Genomic DNA, 13,135 nt, shown 5'->3' with positions numbered 1-13,135 from the left:
TTCTTCTTCCCTCCAACAGAAAAGTTGCAATCCTTTCAAATTAATTGGTTTTATGCAGTCCCATAAACATATGATTTTGTTTCAATCTTATACTTAACAACATTATTTCTTTTTATACTAGTTTAAGTTTTGTGTGGGTATAATGCTATGCCAATCCTCCCCCCACCACAAAAAGAAGAAACAGAATCACACGTATACATTTGCCATGTCACATTTCTCCTTTTACCACACGAGCAGACGAGCCCATGAAAATTAATGATGACGGTCGAATCTCTATGCCACGCCACATTGAATTGGACGGCACCTTTTGGGTTAATTCAAAGCGAAAGAGCTCTTGTTTTTCTCTTGGAGACATCAAACAGTAAAATATTTAAGGCCTAATTGTAGCAATAGTATTTGAATATGTGTTCGATTCATATTTTGATCATTGAATGCGGAAAGTGACTGCTCTTGTCCAACCACTCTTATTTTGTTAGCATCATGGCCCTATGTTAGATTTTCTATTAAATTTTGGAGCAAATTAGTCATTTCAAGTCCAACGTGCCACCACCCTTTTGTACCCAAACGAGTTCACAACATCCACGGCCTCCTCCATCTTCCTTCCCTTACCTCACTCAACCTCAACTCCACCACCACCCATCCCCCTAAACCACCTTCGTTAACAGCCACAATCCTTCAAAATCCCACACGACCCCACTCCATTGAGACCATTCAATTCCTCCTTGACTTATGAACCATATACCCATTATTGATCTCTCGACCTTCAAATCCAACACAAAGAGGAAAACGAAGGAGGTGGTGGGCAGCAAAGTGGAAGAAGAAGACTGCGCATGAAAATAGGGAGACTTTGGAAAAAACTAAAGGAGAGAGAATTTTTAAAAGAAGTCAAAATGGACAAAATTGCCCTTATTTATTTTTTGATTTCCTAAGGAATCCTTTACATTTGTATGTCTTTGGTTTGAAAGTTGAGAGATTTTTCTGTCCTTTTTGAAAAAGCTTTGGCTTTTTCCAAAAGTGAAAGTTTTTTTATGGGCAAAACTTAAATTTACTATGAAAATATGGTTTCTCCCTTGAGAAATAACATAAAAATGTTAGCGTGTATTGTGGACCATTGACTTACTTTCCTTACATACCAAGGATTCTTATTAGAATTGTAATTGATTTACTTAAATCACTGATTTCCTACTGTAAATGGAAATATGCATTTATTATTTACTTGGGCACTAAAGCTCCGTTGTATTATAAATATGACCTCTTACAAGGAGAGTAATATACAAAAAATTCCTACAAACAAATATTCTCTCATAGTTCTTATATTTTAGAATGGTATCAGAGCGGCAATCTTGGGATTGCTGACTCTAGTTTCTAAACCCTGGCAGCCACCATGGGGGAGGATGACTTTCCTAATCTTCATGGCGATAGCACCACTGCTTCCTCTTCTCTTTCTGAACCAACCATAGCCGAGTTGAGTGCCCAAGTGGCTCAATTCCTAAAGATGCAAACTCTACCTAGACGACCCCGAACTTAACTCATATGACGACCTCGAACTCAACCCAGATGACGACCCCGAATCAGACTCAAACGACGATCCTATCGGCGATTACTTATGAAGCTTTCGTTGCACATATTGGCATCAAGTTGGATGACACTAACTATGCCCTATGGTCCCAAGTTTCGAGATGTATAACTCCGGAAAAGACAAATTGGGATATATTAATGGCGATCTTCCACAACCCCCTCCGACTGCTCCAACATTTTCCAGCTGGTGCACCGAGAACTCCATCGTGAATGGATGACTCATCAAATAAAACTCACTTGTGCACCATTGACTTACTTTCCTTACACATGAAGCTTCTGTTGCACATATCGGCATTAGTTGTTGGATGGCACCAACTATGCCTTATGGTCCCAAGTTGTTGAGATGTATAACTGCGGCAAAGACAAATTGGGATATATTAATGGAAATCTTCCACAACCTCTTCCGATCGCTCCAACGTTTCCCCGCTGGAGCACTGAGAACTCCATCGTGAAGGGATGGCTCATCAAATAAAAACCCACTTGTGAACTATTGACTTTCTTTCCTTCTACGCCAAAGATTTTTATTATAATTGTAATTGATTTATTATAATTCCTGATTTCCTACTGTAAATAAAAATAAGAATTTATTATTTACTTGGCCACTGATACACAGAAAATTTATACAAACAAATATTCTCTCATAATTCTCATATTTTAGCAAAAAAATACTGATTTTTCCTAAATTTGACATAAAATGTAACATATGACTAGCTAATGAAAGTAGAGTTGAGAAACTACGACATCTCTTTTTCAAATTCAATTACCAATATGGGAATCGAACATGAAGTTAAGGACTATTGCTACAATTAAGCCAACATTTAAAAACTCTCAAATGCTCTTGGTTAATTGATGCGAGTTAGTGCGTGCAAGAGGCTAATTAGATGCTAAATAAAACCCGCTCATGTGCGCGTAAGAGACTAGTAAATACCAAATAAAACCCGCTTTATAATTTTTTCAATTTAATTAGTAGACAGAGGGAAAAAGTATATAAAAAAACAAAAAAAATGTAAGAGAGGTAAAACCCCACCCTCACACCACTAGTACTCTACTACAAGTCTGTCTACATCTACATCCTCTCTCTATGTGCCTGATGAGAGAGCACAAAAAGTTGAAAATTCTTCTTCTATCTGACTATTCCCCTTGCACGGGTTATCATCGTCTTCCGCGAAAACCAGGGTTTCTCCAAACTCTTTCAGTCTCTCGCCGTCTCTGGTAAGCTCTGATTTCTTTCTTCCTCTTCTTCCATGCCGATTTTCTTCTTCGTGGATTATGTTTTGGTCTCTTTTGTATCCATCACAACCGTCTTTAGTTTTTCAGTAATTGAACGTGGTTTTAGGTTGTGCTTTTAGAGCAGCTTCGAATTTGTGTGGCGTCAGCCACTGTATGCTTGATTTTGGTTGCGATTGTCTTTTCACTCTGCAAATGAAGCTTGCTGTGTGACCGGATTGGAGATTTTGAATTTCTAGGGTTTTTAGTTCTGCTGGTTAGGAACTGAAGTTTTTTGAAGCTGCAGTTCTTACGGATTTTGAATATTTGATCATAGTCTTCGTCTAAGAATTGATTGAATGTTGCAGAATCGGTTTGTGTGTTGACCAGAGGACGAAGTCAATTTTAAGTTCGTTCTTCTATCTTGACTAGTCCAATGGAACGTTGGTTTAGTACAATATGTAATAGCACCTCCTCTTGAATAAGTCGTAAGAGTTAAGTTCATTTTAAGTGCCTGCGATTGATCAATATGTTCTGTAAATCAATTGAAGTAAAAAAGTCATGACTGATTTCAAACAAGGATATTGATTTCGTAGTTGATCCATGACTGTCAGAGTCGGTTTAGACTTTATTCTGTAGTTGATGACCTGTTTTCTGAAAATGTATCTTGTGGGCTTCTCCTACATATTTGTGCTACATCCGAAATCTGAACTTTTTTTCTTTTGGACATCAACTGCAGGGTATGTAGCCACAATGTTGGTTTCGTGTTAAACCAGCTGAGCTGAGCATTATACTTGTGTTGGAGGTGTAAAACTATTGTCTGGAACTGTTGCTATTTGCAGATTTCAGATGGATGATAGTGGGCATCGTGAAAATGGAAGAATCAAAGCAGAGCAGTATAAAGCAGCTCAGGGTCAGGTATCCGCAAACAATTTTCTGAACACAGCTACATAAAGATAATATGATGTGAACTAGCACATATAAACTCTTTCATGAAGTATTCAGTACTCAGTATATACAATTTCACTTGAGAGGCATATCTGATGAAATTTTGTATCTCTCTGTTTGTTTTAGTGGTTGATGCAACATCAGCCATCAATGAAACAGATAATGGCCATAATGGGCGAAAGAGATGCAGCTATTCAAGAAAGAAATTTGGCATTTTCTGAGAAAAAAGCTGCCCTTCAAGAGCGAGACATGGCATTCCTGCAGCGAGATGCTGCAATTGCAGAACGGAATAGTGCCATTATGGAACGAGACAATGCCATTGCAACTCTTCAGTACCGGGAAAACTCCTTGAATAATGGAAATGTATCTTCTTGTCCACCAGGATGCCAAATTTCACGTGGGGTCAAACATATGCACCACCCGCAGCAGCATGTGCATCATCCTCCTCACATGAATGAAGCTTCTTATGGCACAAGGGATATGCACACGAGCGATTCCATCCCAATGCCACCTGATGCTTCTTTGCCTACAAAGTCACGACAGCCCAAACGACCTAGGGAACCCAAGACAATGGCACCAAATAAGAAAACCTCAAAATCTCCCAGGAAGGTGAAGAGGGAGAGTGAGGATTTAAATAAGATGACATTTGATAAATTACACGAGTGGAAGGGCAGTCAGGATATGGGTGGCGGAGGTGATGATGTTAACAAACACTTGGTTGTGTCAAAGTCTGATTGGAAATGTCAGGACCTGGGATTGAATCAGGTTGCATATGATGAGTCAACCATGCCAGCACCGGTGTGCTCATGCACCGGTATCCTGAGGCAGTGCTACAAGTGGGGGAATGGGGGTTGGCAATCCTCATGTTGCACTACTACAATGTCAATGTACCCATTGCCGGCAGTGCCCAATAAGCGACATGCCCGAGTAGGTGGCCGAAAGATGAGCGGCAGTGCCTTCAACAAGCTACTTAGCCGGCTTGCAGCTGAAGGCCATGATCTGTCAAACCCAGTTGATCTCAAGGATAACTGGGCCAAGCATGGAACAAATCGCTACATCACAATCAAGTAGATCTGGAGAAAGTTTAAATTCAGTAGAGGTACAGACAGGTAGGGGGAGGGGAACATAGTGATCACATCATGTATGCATTTCAAATTTTCTTTTCAGCTCGGTGGCGGGGAAAATAATGATTTGATAATCAGCAGTTGAAGTAGTTGGGTTTGGGAACGTTCAATGCCAGCTATAGCCTCTTCAACGATGATAAAGGATTTTCTCTTTTCTTTTTTCCACATTAGAAATGGCTGAATGGGTTGATAATGCAGTGAGATTTTCTGGAAGGCCTTGGTAAACAATGGCCATTTCTAATCGTCTTGGTTGGTTAGCGTGAGAACTTAAATCTTGCCCCTTCAAGTAAATTTAGGGGGCTTCTGTCCTGTATTTGTAAAACCTTATTTCAACAGAACAAATTATTTTTCTGTTGTCAATTATCTAAGAGCACTTCGTCCATAATTATCTTCTTTTTTTTTTTTTGCATATTTGTATTTCTTTTAGGTTCTTTACAGAGTTCTCATTCCAGTAGGTGCTTAATTTTTAGGCATATTTGGTAATTCCAGTAGAACTGTTCCTTCCATTACTATGTGAATTCTCACTTTAGTCCTTGGACGGTCGGGCCAATGTAGCAATTTGCTAGGTTAATTTAGACCAAACCCCACAAGAAAGGTACACCAACTTGGTAGCAAAGCAACTATTATATGAAATTTGATTTTTGCAACGAAATTTTATGCAAGGAAAAAGGAAAATAAGAAAAACTTTTAAGAGCTGTGTCAGATAACATTTCTTCAGCATCCAAAAGTCAGACAGGGATAACTGTTAATATTGTGATCTCATCATACACAGCACTTCATCAGAAAAAGATTACAGAAAAAAAACAATGAGTAATTCATTCAAAATATAAAAATAAGAAGTAAAAGCAATAGTTTTTTTTTTCTATCATAAAAAACTACAACAAAATTCAATAACTTGAACATAGCCTCAGACCGTCCTAGTTCATGATAATTTTTATCAACATAAACGCAAATTTTTATTTGCTTCTGTCAATATAACATAGTCATCACCGGCAAAACATTCCACGAAGAAAATAATGAGTTAAAAACGCCTTTCAAAACTCGGAAAGAAAACAGATGTTTAAAACTTCTTACACCTATGAACAATCGGCAACGGAAGATTAAAGGTGTGAAATATAAACGAAGAGAGTGAGAAACGCGAGAGAAATCGAGAGAGGCATCAGATCTTCCTATTCAATTAAGAATGAATCAAAATGCCCAAATCGAAATCCGAGCATTCAGCAACTGAAAATGTTCATCAATTGGCCTCACTGATTTCGTTGAATTACAAAATAGAAAACCGACAATAAGAAAAGAGATAATAAGGCGGAGCAACAGAAGAACACAAAAAATACACAACAGCACCGAGAGAAACTCGAGGCTGAGGAGCGAGAGAATACGGCTACTGTGAGCCCTAGGGTTTTACAGTTCTACTGAAAGCCACCCCCTTCGACTCGTTTATAAAAGATTTCGGGAGAGGGTTTGGGTTTGGGAACTTCGATCGGACGGCTGCGATTTAAGATGTTTTCAGTAGTGGGCTTTGAACGTCTTTTATGGAAATGAGAATGATTGGGCCACGAGATACAAGGTTCATTGGTAAATAACTGAACGTCATTACACTTAGGCCCAAACAGATACCACGCACCCAAATTGAAGTATATTTTATAAGCCCGAAAATATTTTATATTTTATATTTTAAATACAGCCCGAAAAGAGTATTTGTTTAACGAACGAAGATCAAAATGTGTTAGGCACTTCAAATATATACATTTTTTTTAAAGAAAAATTAGGTTTTAAACATAATTAACTTTATTAATTAGTTTGTAAGATATTGGATATTTTGGTTTTAGTTTTAATACCTAGGAAAAAACTACTATTTTGGATTAGCCCAAAGAGAGGCCCAGATTCGTTGGGCCAGGTAAAAAATAACAACTGATAAGACAATTCTACCCTTCTGATAAGACAATTCTACCCTTCTGGTACAATTCTACAATGGCACATGTAGTAATTTTAGGGTTGTTGGATGTCCTTTTGGTAAAATTAGGTGGCCTTGGTTTTATATTAATTAAGCAAAATTAATTATCTTTCTTCCAAATTAGTTAAGTTTTTTATGGGTTAAAACTAAAGAGCCCTTTTTTTTATCAATCAATTTTAATAATCCAACGTATGTGGTGAGTAGTGTTCGTCTGTTAAAATTATATTGCCTGACTCTGCATTTTCAGCTCGTATTATGATAAAAATATAATTAATCAAGGGCGCGGTTCTACCCACATGGCAGGGTGGGTTGCTACCTAGTTCAAAATTTTCAAAAAAGACAAATAGCTAGATATGTTTAATCCCGTAAAAAAATTTGTTGAAATTCTATCTTTATAAAAATAAATAAATAAATCATATCTTTATCTTCATTGTACTACAGAGTACGCTTCACTTGTTCTATTGAAACTTTTCTTGTAGACTGAAACTTTCCTTTAAACAATTAACATTTTCTCTTTTTTCTCTTTCTCCCCATCACTTTTCTTATTTTTATTTTTTTTCTAGTAATCTTCTTCATGATTCTCTCTTTTTTATGTGATGTGTCTCTCTTATAGAATTTAGGTTGTTTGTTATAAATTGAATTTATGGCTTGTCGAATTAGGATTTCTGAATTGAATTGGGAGTTGTGAAATAAGAGCTTTGAATTGTGAATTAAGTTCCTCAATGTTGGAGAAATTATCTGATATTTTCTTTTAAGCCCAAAAGGAATGATTTTTTCTTTTTCTTTTCATATGGTTTTGTTGGGTTCAAGTGAATGTATGATATTTTCTAAGCCCAAAAGTGGTCTTCCTTTTCTTTTTAAAAAATTAAATATTTAGTATTGAGTGTATGTACAGTGGGGGCCACAATTTAGAATATGTCCTTGGCCCTTAGAAAACTCTTATCGGCTCTATTCACTTATATCGTTGAGTTTAGTGTGTAAGTTTCGTCCAGCTAATTATCAAATCATGAAATTCCCATTATAATTAATTATTTAAATTCATAATATTATGACAATTATAAACATTTTAGGTTTTTTTAATTATATAATAAGCGATGGAGGGAGGATTCGAACATAAAATTTTTGATGAAGGGATAACACTTGAATTACAAGCCCCTTAATAAACATCTTATGTTTACTTTAACAGTTTGACAAGATAATATTTATATGTGACATTCTCACCTTGCACTAGAGTTTATTTTTAGGAAATCATTCTCACATTACACGTTTTTCTTGTTCTAATTTTTTTTTTTTTTTAAAAGATATGATCTATTTAAAACCTTGATAAGTACTTTTTTGGTAAATGGAATAACTTTCCTTATGTTTGAATGAAAATTGCGGTGAATTCTTGCAAGATCAGAAATATAGATTAATTTCTTGATCAGTTTTTTCTTTTTGGGTATCCAATAATTGTACAAAATATTTGAAGGGTTTATTTGGAGGGTTTATTCGATGGTGCATATCATTTTGTTTATTTTTCGGTGACCTGCTAAATTATAATTTTTTTTTTCTTGTGCTGGTGACTCAATTGTAAATTGGTTTGCTTGTGGCTTTAGATTCTATCATTTCTTCACTTGATTGATTTGATTAATAAAATAAAATCTTTTGTTAATATCGTAAATAATAAAATAATCACGCACTTGTCCTCTCCTGAAGACAAGGAGAAGGAGAAAAGCCGGTGATAAAGGAAGGAAAAAAAAAAGAATATATAAAAACGCGTCTTGTAATTTCAGGCCTTGTCTGAAGTCCTGCTATGTTTACTGTCCGTGCCAAAACATTGTATTTGTAGTCAACAAAAACAAGCCAAAATCCGTGAAATCACCGCCTTTGACATTTTGATCATCGGTTCCTTGCCATTCTACTGAAACAAGCTTGGCCAGCTAGGGATTATATAACCAACCAGGTAACCAACACTAATCTGCAACCATAATCTCTCTCTCTCTTTTTCTGTCTCTTAAATCTTTATCCCATTTCAGATTTTCTAGGGTTTCATTTTTAAGTTTTGGGTTTGAGCTTTAGAGGCTTTTGATTCACATTTCAACTAGTTGGCAACTTAGCGCATGGTTTTTGTTTTGATGAATCAAGGTTTTTAGCTTTAGAGCGAGCACAGGAAGCTTAGCTTAAGCTTAATGGAGGGCAGTGATGAAACTGGTAGTGTCAAGCAACGACCCAATTCAACATTTGGTTCATCATCTTTTTCGGTTCCTAAACCAAACAGCCATTTAGAGATACCCAATTTCAATTCAGCTCAAATGGGTTTGCCTATGCGCCAATCATCCCCAAGTTTGAGTCCTGAGAACAGTAAGAGGCCTGGTATACCTCCTTCACACCCCAATAACCACAATTCAATGCCTTTTTCGCATATCATGAGGCCTCAATCGGGTTCTTGGCAACTGGGTCCTCAGAATTTGAGCTCAGTGCCCTCCCATACAAGATCCTTATCTCAACCTTCGTTTTTCTCACTTAATTCTTTGCCCCCATTGAGCCCTTTGCCTTACCGCGAGCCCTCGTCTTCTTCACTCTCTGACCCAAATTCCGTTGATGTTTCTATGGATGAAACTGTTGTTAATTCTCATGCCCCGCTTCGTTCTCCAGTTACTACTGACAGCAACGCATTTTGGGCTGGTGATGGCCTTCCCCCTCGTAGAGGCCACAGGCGCTCTAACAGTGATATCCCATTAGGATTCTCAGCTGTCATTCAGTCTTCACCTCAGCTGATTCCCATTGGGCGTAGAACAAGTTTGGATGGATCAGCTTCTGGAAGAGAAAATTTGGGGATTGGCAAGCCAGTTCAGTTGGTGAAACGGGGATCAAATGGGGATAGGGATGGTAACAAAAATGCTGAGGGAATGGATGAGAGAAAATCAGGGGGAGAGGTTGTGGATGACTTGTTTAATGCATACATGAATTTGGACAACATTGAGAAAATGAACTCGTCTGGTAATGAGGATAAGGATTTGGATAGCAGAGCCAGCGGCTCAAAGACAAATGGGGGTGAGAGTAGTGATAATGAAGTGGAAAGTGGTCTAAATGGAAATCGTTACAACGGGCAGAGGCCAGCTTCTGGTTTTCCGAGTGAGAAGAGGGAAGGAGTCAAGAGGACTGCTAGTGGAGATGTTGTACCAAATGTCCGACACTGTAGGAGCATTTCCATGGATAGTTATATGGAAAATTTGAATTTCGATGATGAACCACTGAAGCCCCTGCCAGCAGGCCAACAATCACCTTCCGCTTCCCTAGATGGTAACTCAGGTAAGTTCAGCATGGAGTTTGGAAGTGGTGAGTTCAATGCAATTGAGCTGAGAAAGATAATGGAAAGTGAGAAACTAGCTGAGATAGCCCAATCAGACCCCAAGCGTGCAAAGAGGTGTTGTGTTTTTAACTTCTATCCTATATCTATTTTTTAATGGATAGCTTGTTAAGTGAATTTTCTCATATGTGATCTTTTCATCCAGGATCTTGGCGAACCGTCAGTCAGCTGCGCGTTCTAAGGAAAGGAAGATGCGATACATTGTAGAATTGGAACACAAAGTGCAAACACTGCAGACAGAGGCAACCACTTTGTCTGCTCAGTTTACCAAGTTGCAGGTAGGTATTTATTTGGGGATTTCTGATTCTAAAGTCTAGCTCTTCCCTGTTTGAAATTGAACTTCATCATATGTTCCCTGACTCTGTTTTATTTGCTGGTGTCCAGAGAGACTCTGTGGGTCTTACTAGTGAGAACAATGAGTTGAAATTTCGTCTTCAAGCTTTGGAGCAACAGGCCCAACTTAAAGATGGTATTATGCCTTTTTCTTCAGCTCTTTATATGTCTGTTGGAAACCACAATTATCATTCCATATAAACTAATTTCTGTAGATGATTTCACATGAAAAATTATCAACCAAAACACATGTTGAAAGTTCAGAATGCATACATAATTGTGTTATTAGCCTTCACTAGGTTTTCCGCTATTGCATTTCTAATTTGGTTGCATATAAAGTTAGGTTTGGCCAAACAGAGGTTCCTTTGTATCTTCCCGTAGCTTATATGATTGATGTTTGAAAAACTAACAATATTGTTTGAAAAACTAACAATATTGTTTGAAAAATTAACAATATGGTGGTTAACTTGAAAATAGATCTATTTGAATAACTACCCTTCTTCTTCTTGTGTCTCTACATGTAAATTTAACTTTATCCAGCTATAACCATTCTATTCTCATGTCTGTGATAGTCCACCTCCTTGACTATGGATTTTCATTTCAGTTCTACGAATTCCTGAAAACGTAGAAACCAGTAAACTTTTCAGTTAGTTTTAGCAATTATAACTGTGCTGCTGTATCTTGAGGAAAAATATAAATGCTGCTGTATCTGTCTGCTTGTGCTTTTCATTGTGGAAACATATTTCTACTGATCTTGATGAATGGAAGCAAAGTGAAATTTTATTCCTCCCACTTTTGTAATTATAAATGTTTCATATCAGGTGGAATTCCTAACTGTATAGATATTCCTGTAATCTGTCAATACCAAGTAAAAGAAAAACAATATTTTCGTTGAATTTTCTAGATAAAGATGCAGAATTTGCATATCAGTATCAAGTATTCTTCCAGGCTTGTGATGAAAGCGGTCTAGGATTGAAAGGAGTGGTCAAGCTTAAACGTTAAGTGAATAGATCTAACTTAAGACATTAAATCCAAGAGATTCTTCAATGACTTGATGTATTCACACAATCCTGTAGGGCAAAAGTCGATATTTTGATAGGAAGACAGAGGTTACAGTCAAATTTAACTCAGCCCTGGCCCTGGCTGTTTGAAAGGATTGAGCTTGATTAACACTTGGGTCTCTTCACTCCCTTCCCTTTCTCAAATACTTTGGTGGGTGGTAGTCAGCTTTTAGGTCCATAATTTTGTGATAGTTAGATTGCCTAAATGTTTAACCGCGGAGCTTGATTAATTATCACTTTATAAATGCAACTTTTTTAACTATTAAAAAACCCTCTAATTCGTACAGTCATATTTCATTTATGGCATATTCCTTCTTCTGATGTAGATGGGATCTGGACTGATTTTATCTTTAAATTTTCTTTGGTCTTTGATGTTGCAGCTTTAAATGAGGCCTTGACTGGAGAAGTCCAGCGGCTAAAGCTTGCTGCTGCAGAGATCGGTGGAGAAGGGCACCTTTCAATTAATCAACAAATGCTCCAACTACAGCATCTCAACCTTTATCAAATGCAACAGCAGCCACAACACCAGTCTCAACAGCACACACAACAGCAGTTCATGCAGCCTCAGCAAAACAGACAACCTTCCCATCAGCAGAATGGCAATGGCAATGCTGCTGCTGCTAAGCACGAGTCAAGCGAATAGGTTGGCCAACACATACGTTGGCTTGTATTGGTTCAGTAGATTATGGGTGACAAAATTTATTTTGAAATGATGTCATATAAATCCATATATATATATATATGTCTAAATTTATTGACATAAGTATTATTGTGAAATTTATATAACTTAACCATTTTTTGGTTCATTGGGTTGGTTACTTCTGTTGTATTGAAAGTTTTACTTGGGGGAGAATCAAGTCTTGGTTAACTGGTTGTTTGTAATTTTATAATTTTGTTTCAAATGTGGACTTTGATGTTTAGAACATATACTATATATATCTACAAGCTGGAATAACTCTAATAAGCGCAATTCAAGTCCAATTGACATTTTTAACCATCAGTTTTCATCTGAGTTACAAATTTCAATAGAAGCAATGTATAATATGAATATTTTATGAATAATGATACGTATTTCGTTGAGTTATTTACACAAGCATCCCTTTATGTTTTTGGCCTTTTCATAAAACTCTCCAAGGTTTCAGAAATTATACAAACACCTCTTGAGGTTTCAAATTGTTTTCACGAAACATCTTTTCGTTGATTGTTTGTTCAAAACTTGATGATTTTCATTTTAAAAAGGGTATTGATTTTCCTACTTCCCTTTTATTTACTTACACTCCTTTTTATCTTATAGTAAAAAGTATTAAAAAAACAAAATGGAGTGTAGGTGGATAAAAGGAGAGTGGGAAAATCACTACCCTTTAAAAAATGCATGCAAATGACAAAATCAACCTCAATGAGTGTATATGCAATATAATCTCAAAGGCTAACTTTGTTATTTTGAGAATTTTATATATATAAAATCATCAATCTTTGGATGAAAAATCAACAAAAATAAGTTTTGTAAAAACAATTTTAAACCTCAAAGGATATTTATGTAATTATTGAAATCTCAGGAATTTTGTGAAAAATACGAAAACTT

General features: G+C 36.7%; 2 protein-coding genes and 3 non-coding genes across 6 annotated transcripts; 2 read left to right on the top strand and 3 right to left on the bottom strand.

Annotated features, from left to right (window-relative positions):
- The first annotated feature begins 2,584 nt into the window (after positions 1-2,584).
- LOC117615600 (protein BASIC PENTACYSTEINE6) lies at positions 2,585-5,241 on the top strand. 2 transcript variants are annotated; one of them, XM_034344706.1, is made up of 3 exons: positions 2,585-2,790; positions 3,524-3,702; positions 3,859-5,241. In XM_034344706.1, the coding sequence occupies exons 2-3, from the start codon at positions 3,634-3,636 to the stop codon at positions 4,801-4,803; spliced, it is 1,014 nt and encodes a 337-aa protein (XP_034200597.1). In that variant the 5' UTR covers positions 2,585-2,790; positions 3,524-3,633; the 3' UTR covers positions 4,804-5,241. The 2 variants fall into 2 exon arrangements, with proteins under 2 accessions (XP_034200597.1, XP_034200598.1); XM_034344707.1 differs by having other exon boundaries at positions 2,618-2,790; positions 3,626-3,702.
- Positions 5,242-5,548: 307 nt separating this feature from the next.
- On the bottom strand, positions 5,549-5,630 carry LOC117616897. The gene has a single exon (XR_004584240.1). It is a non-coding gene; the product is annotated as a small nucleolar RNA R38 (small nucleolar RNA).
- A 130-nt stretch (positions 5,631-5,760) lies between these two features.
- Positions 5,761-5,850, bottom strand: LOC117616905. The gene has a single exon (XR_004584248.1). It is a non-coding gene; the product is annotated as a small nucleolar RNA snoR20a (small nucleolar RNA).
- A 162-nt stretch (positions 5,851-6,012) lies between these two features.
- Positions 6,013-6,090, bottom strand: LOC117616904. Its single transcript, XR_004584247.1, has one exon. It is a non-coding gene; the product is annotated as a small nucleolar RNA snoR64a (small nucleolar RNA).
- A 2,473-nt stretch (positions 6,091-8,563) lies between these two features.
- LOC117613887 (transcription factor RF2a) lies at positions 8,564-12,523 on the top strand. Its single transcript, XM_034342497.1, has 5 exons — positions 8,564-8,752; positions 8,935-10,216; positions 10,305-10,437; positions 10,544-10,628; positions 11,934-12,523. Exons 2-5 carry the CDS (start codon positions 8,979-8,981, stop codon positions 12,194-12,196), a joined length of 1,719 nt encoding a protein of 572 aa, XP_034198388.1. The 5' UTR covers positions 8,564-8,752; positions 8,935-8,978; the 3' UTR covers positions 12,197-12,523.
- Positions 12,524-13,135: the final 612 nt, after the last annotated feature.

This window comes from Prunus dulcis, chromosome 1 (genome assembly GCF_902201215.1).
Source record: "Prunus dulcis chromosome 1, ALMONDv2, whole genome shotgun sequence".
Lineage (NCBI taxonomy): Eukaryota > Viridiplantae > Streptophyta > Magnoliopsida > Rosales > Rosaceae > Prunus > Prunus dulcis.
Note: the sequence above shows the minus strand (reverse complement) of the source record. Positions and strands in the feature narration are given on the sequence as shown.

Excerpts from the sequence above, each read along its gene's own strand:
- LOC117613887 (XM_034342497.1), top strand. The coding sequence starts at position 8,979 with ATGGAGGGCAGTGATGAAACTGGTAGTGTCAAGCAACGACCCAATTCA. Across the intron at positions 10,438-10,543 it reads CTCAGTTTACCAAGTTGCAG|AGAGACTCTGTGGGTCTTAC; the intron begins GTAGGTATTTAT and ends GCTGGTGTCCAG. Across the intron at positions 10,629-11,933 it reads ACAGGCCCAACTTAAAGATG|CTTTAAATGAGGCCTTGACT; the intron begins GTATTATGCCTT and ends TTGATGTTGCAG.
- LOC117615600 (XM_034344706.1), top strand. The coding sequence starts at position 3,634 with ATGGATGATAGTGGGCATCGTGAAAATGGAAGAATCAAAGCAGAGCAG. Across the intron at positions 3,703-3,858 it reads ATAAAGCAGCTCAGGGTCAG|TGGTTGATGCAACATCAGCC; the intron begins GTATCCGCAAAC and ends TGTTTGTTTTAG.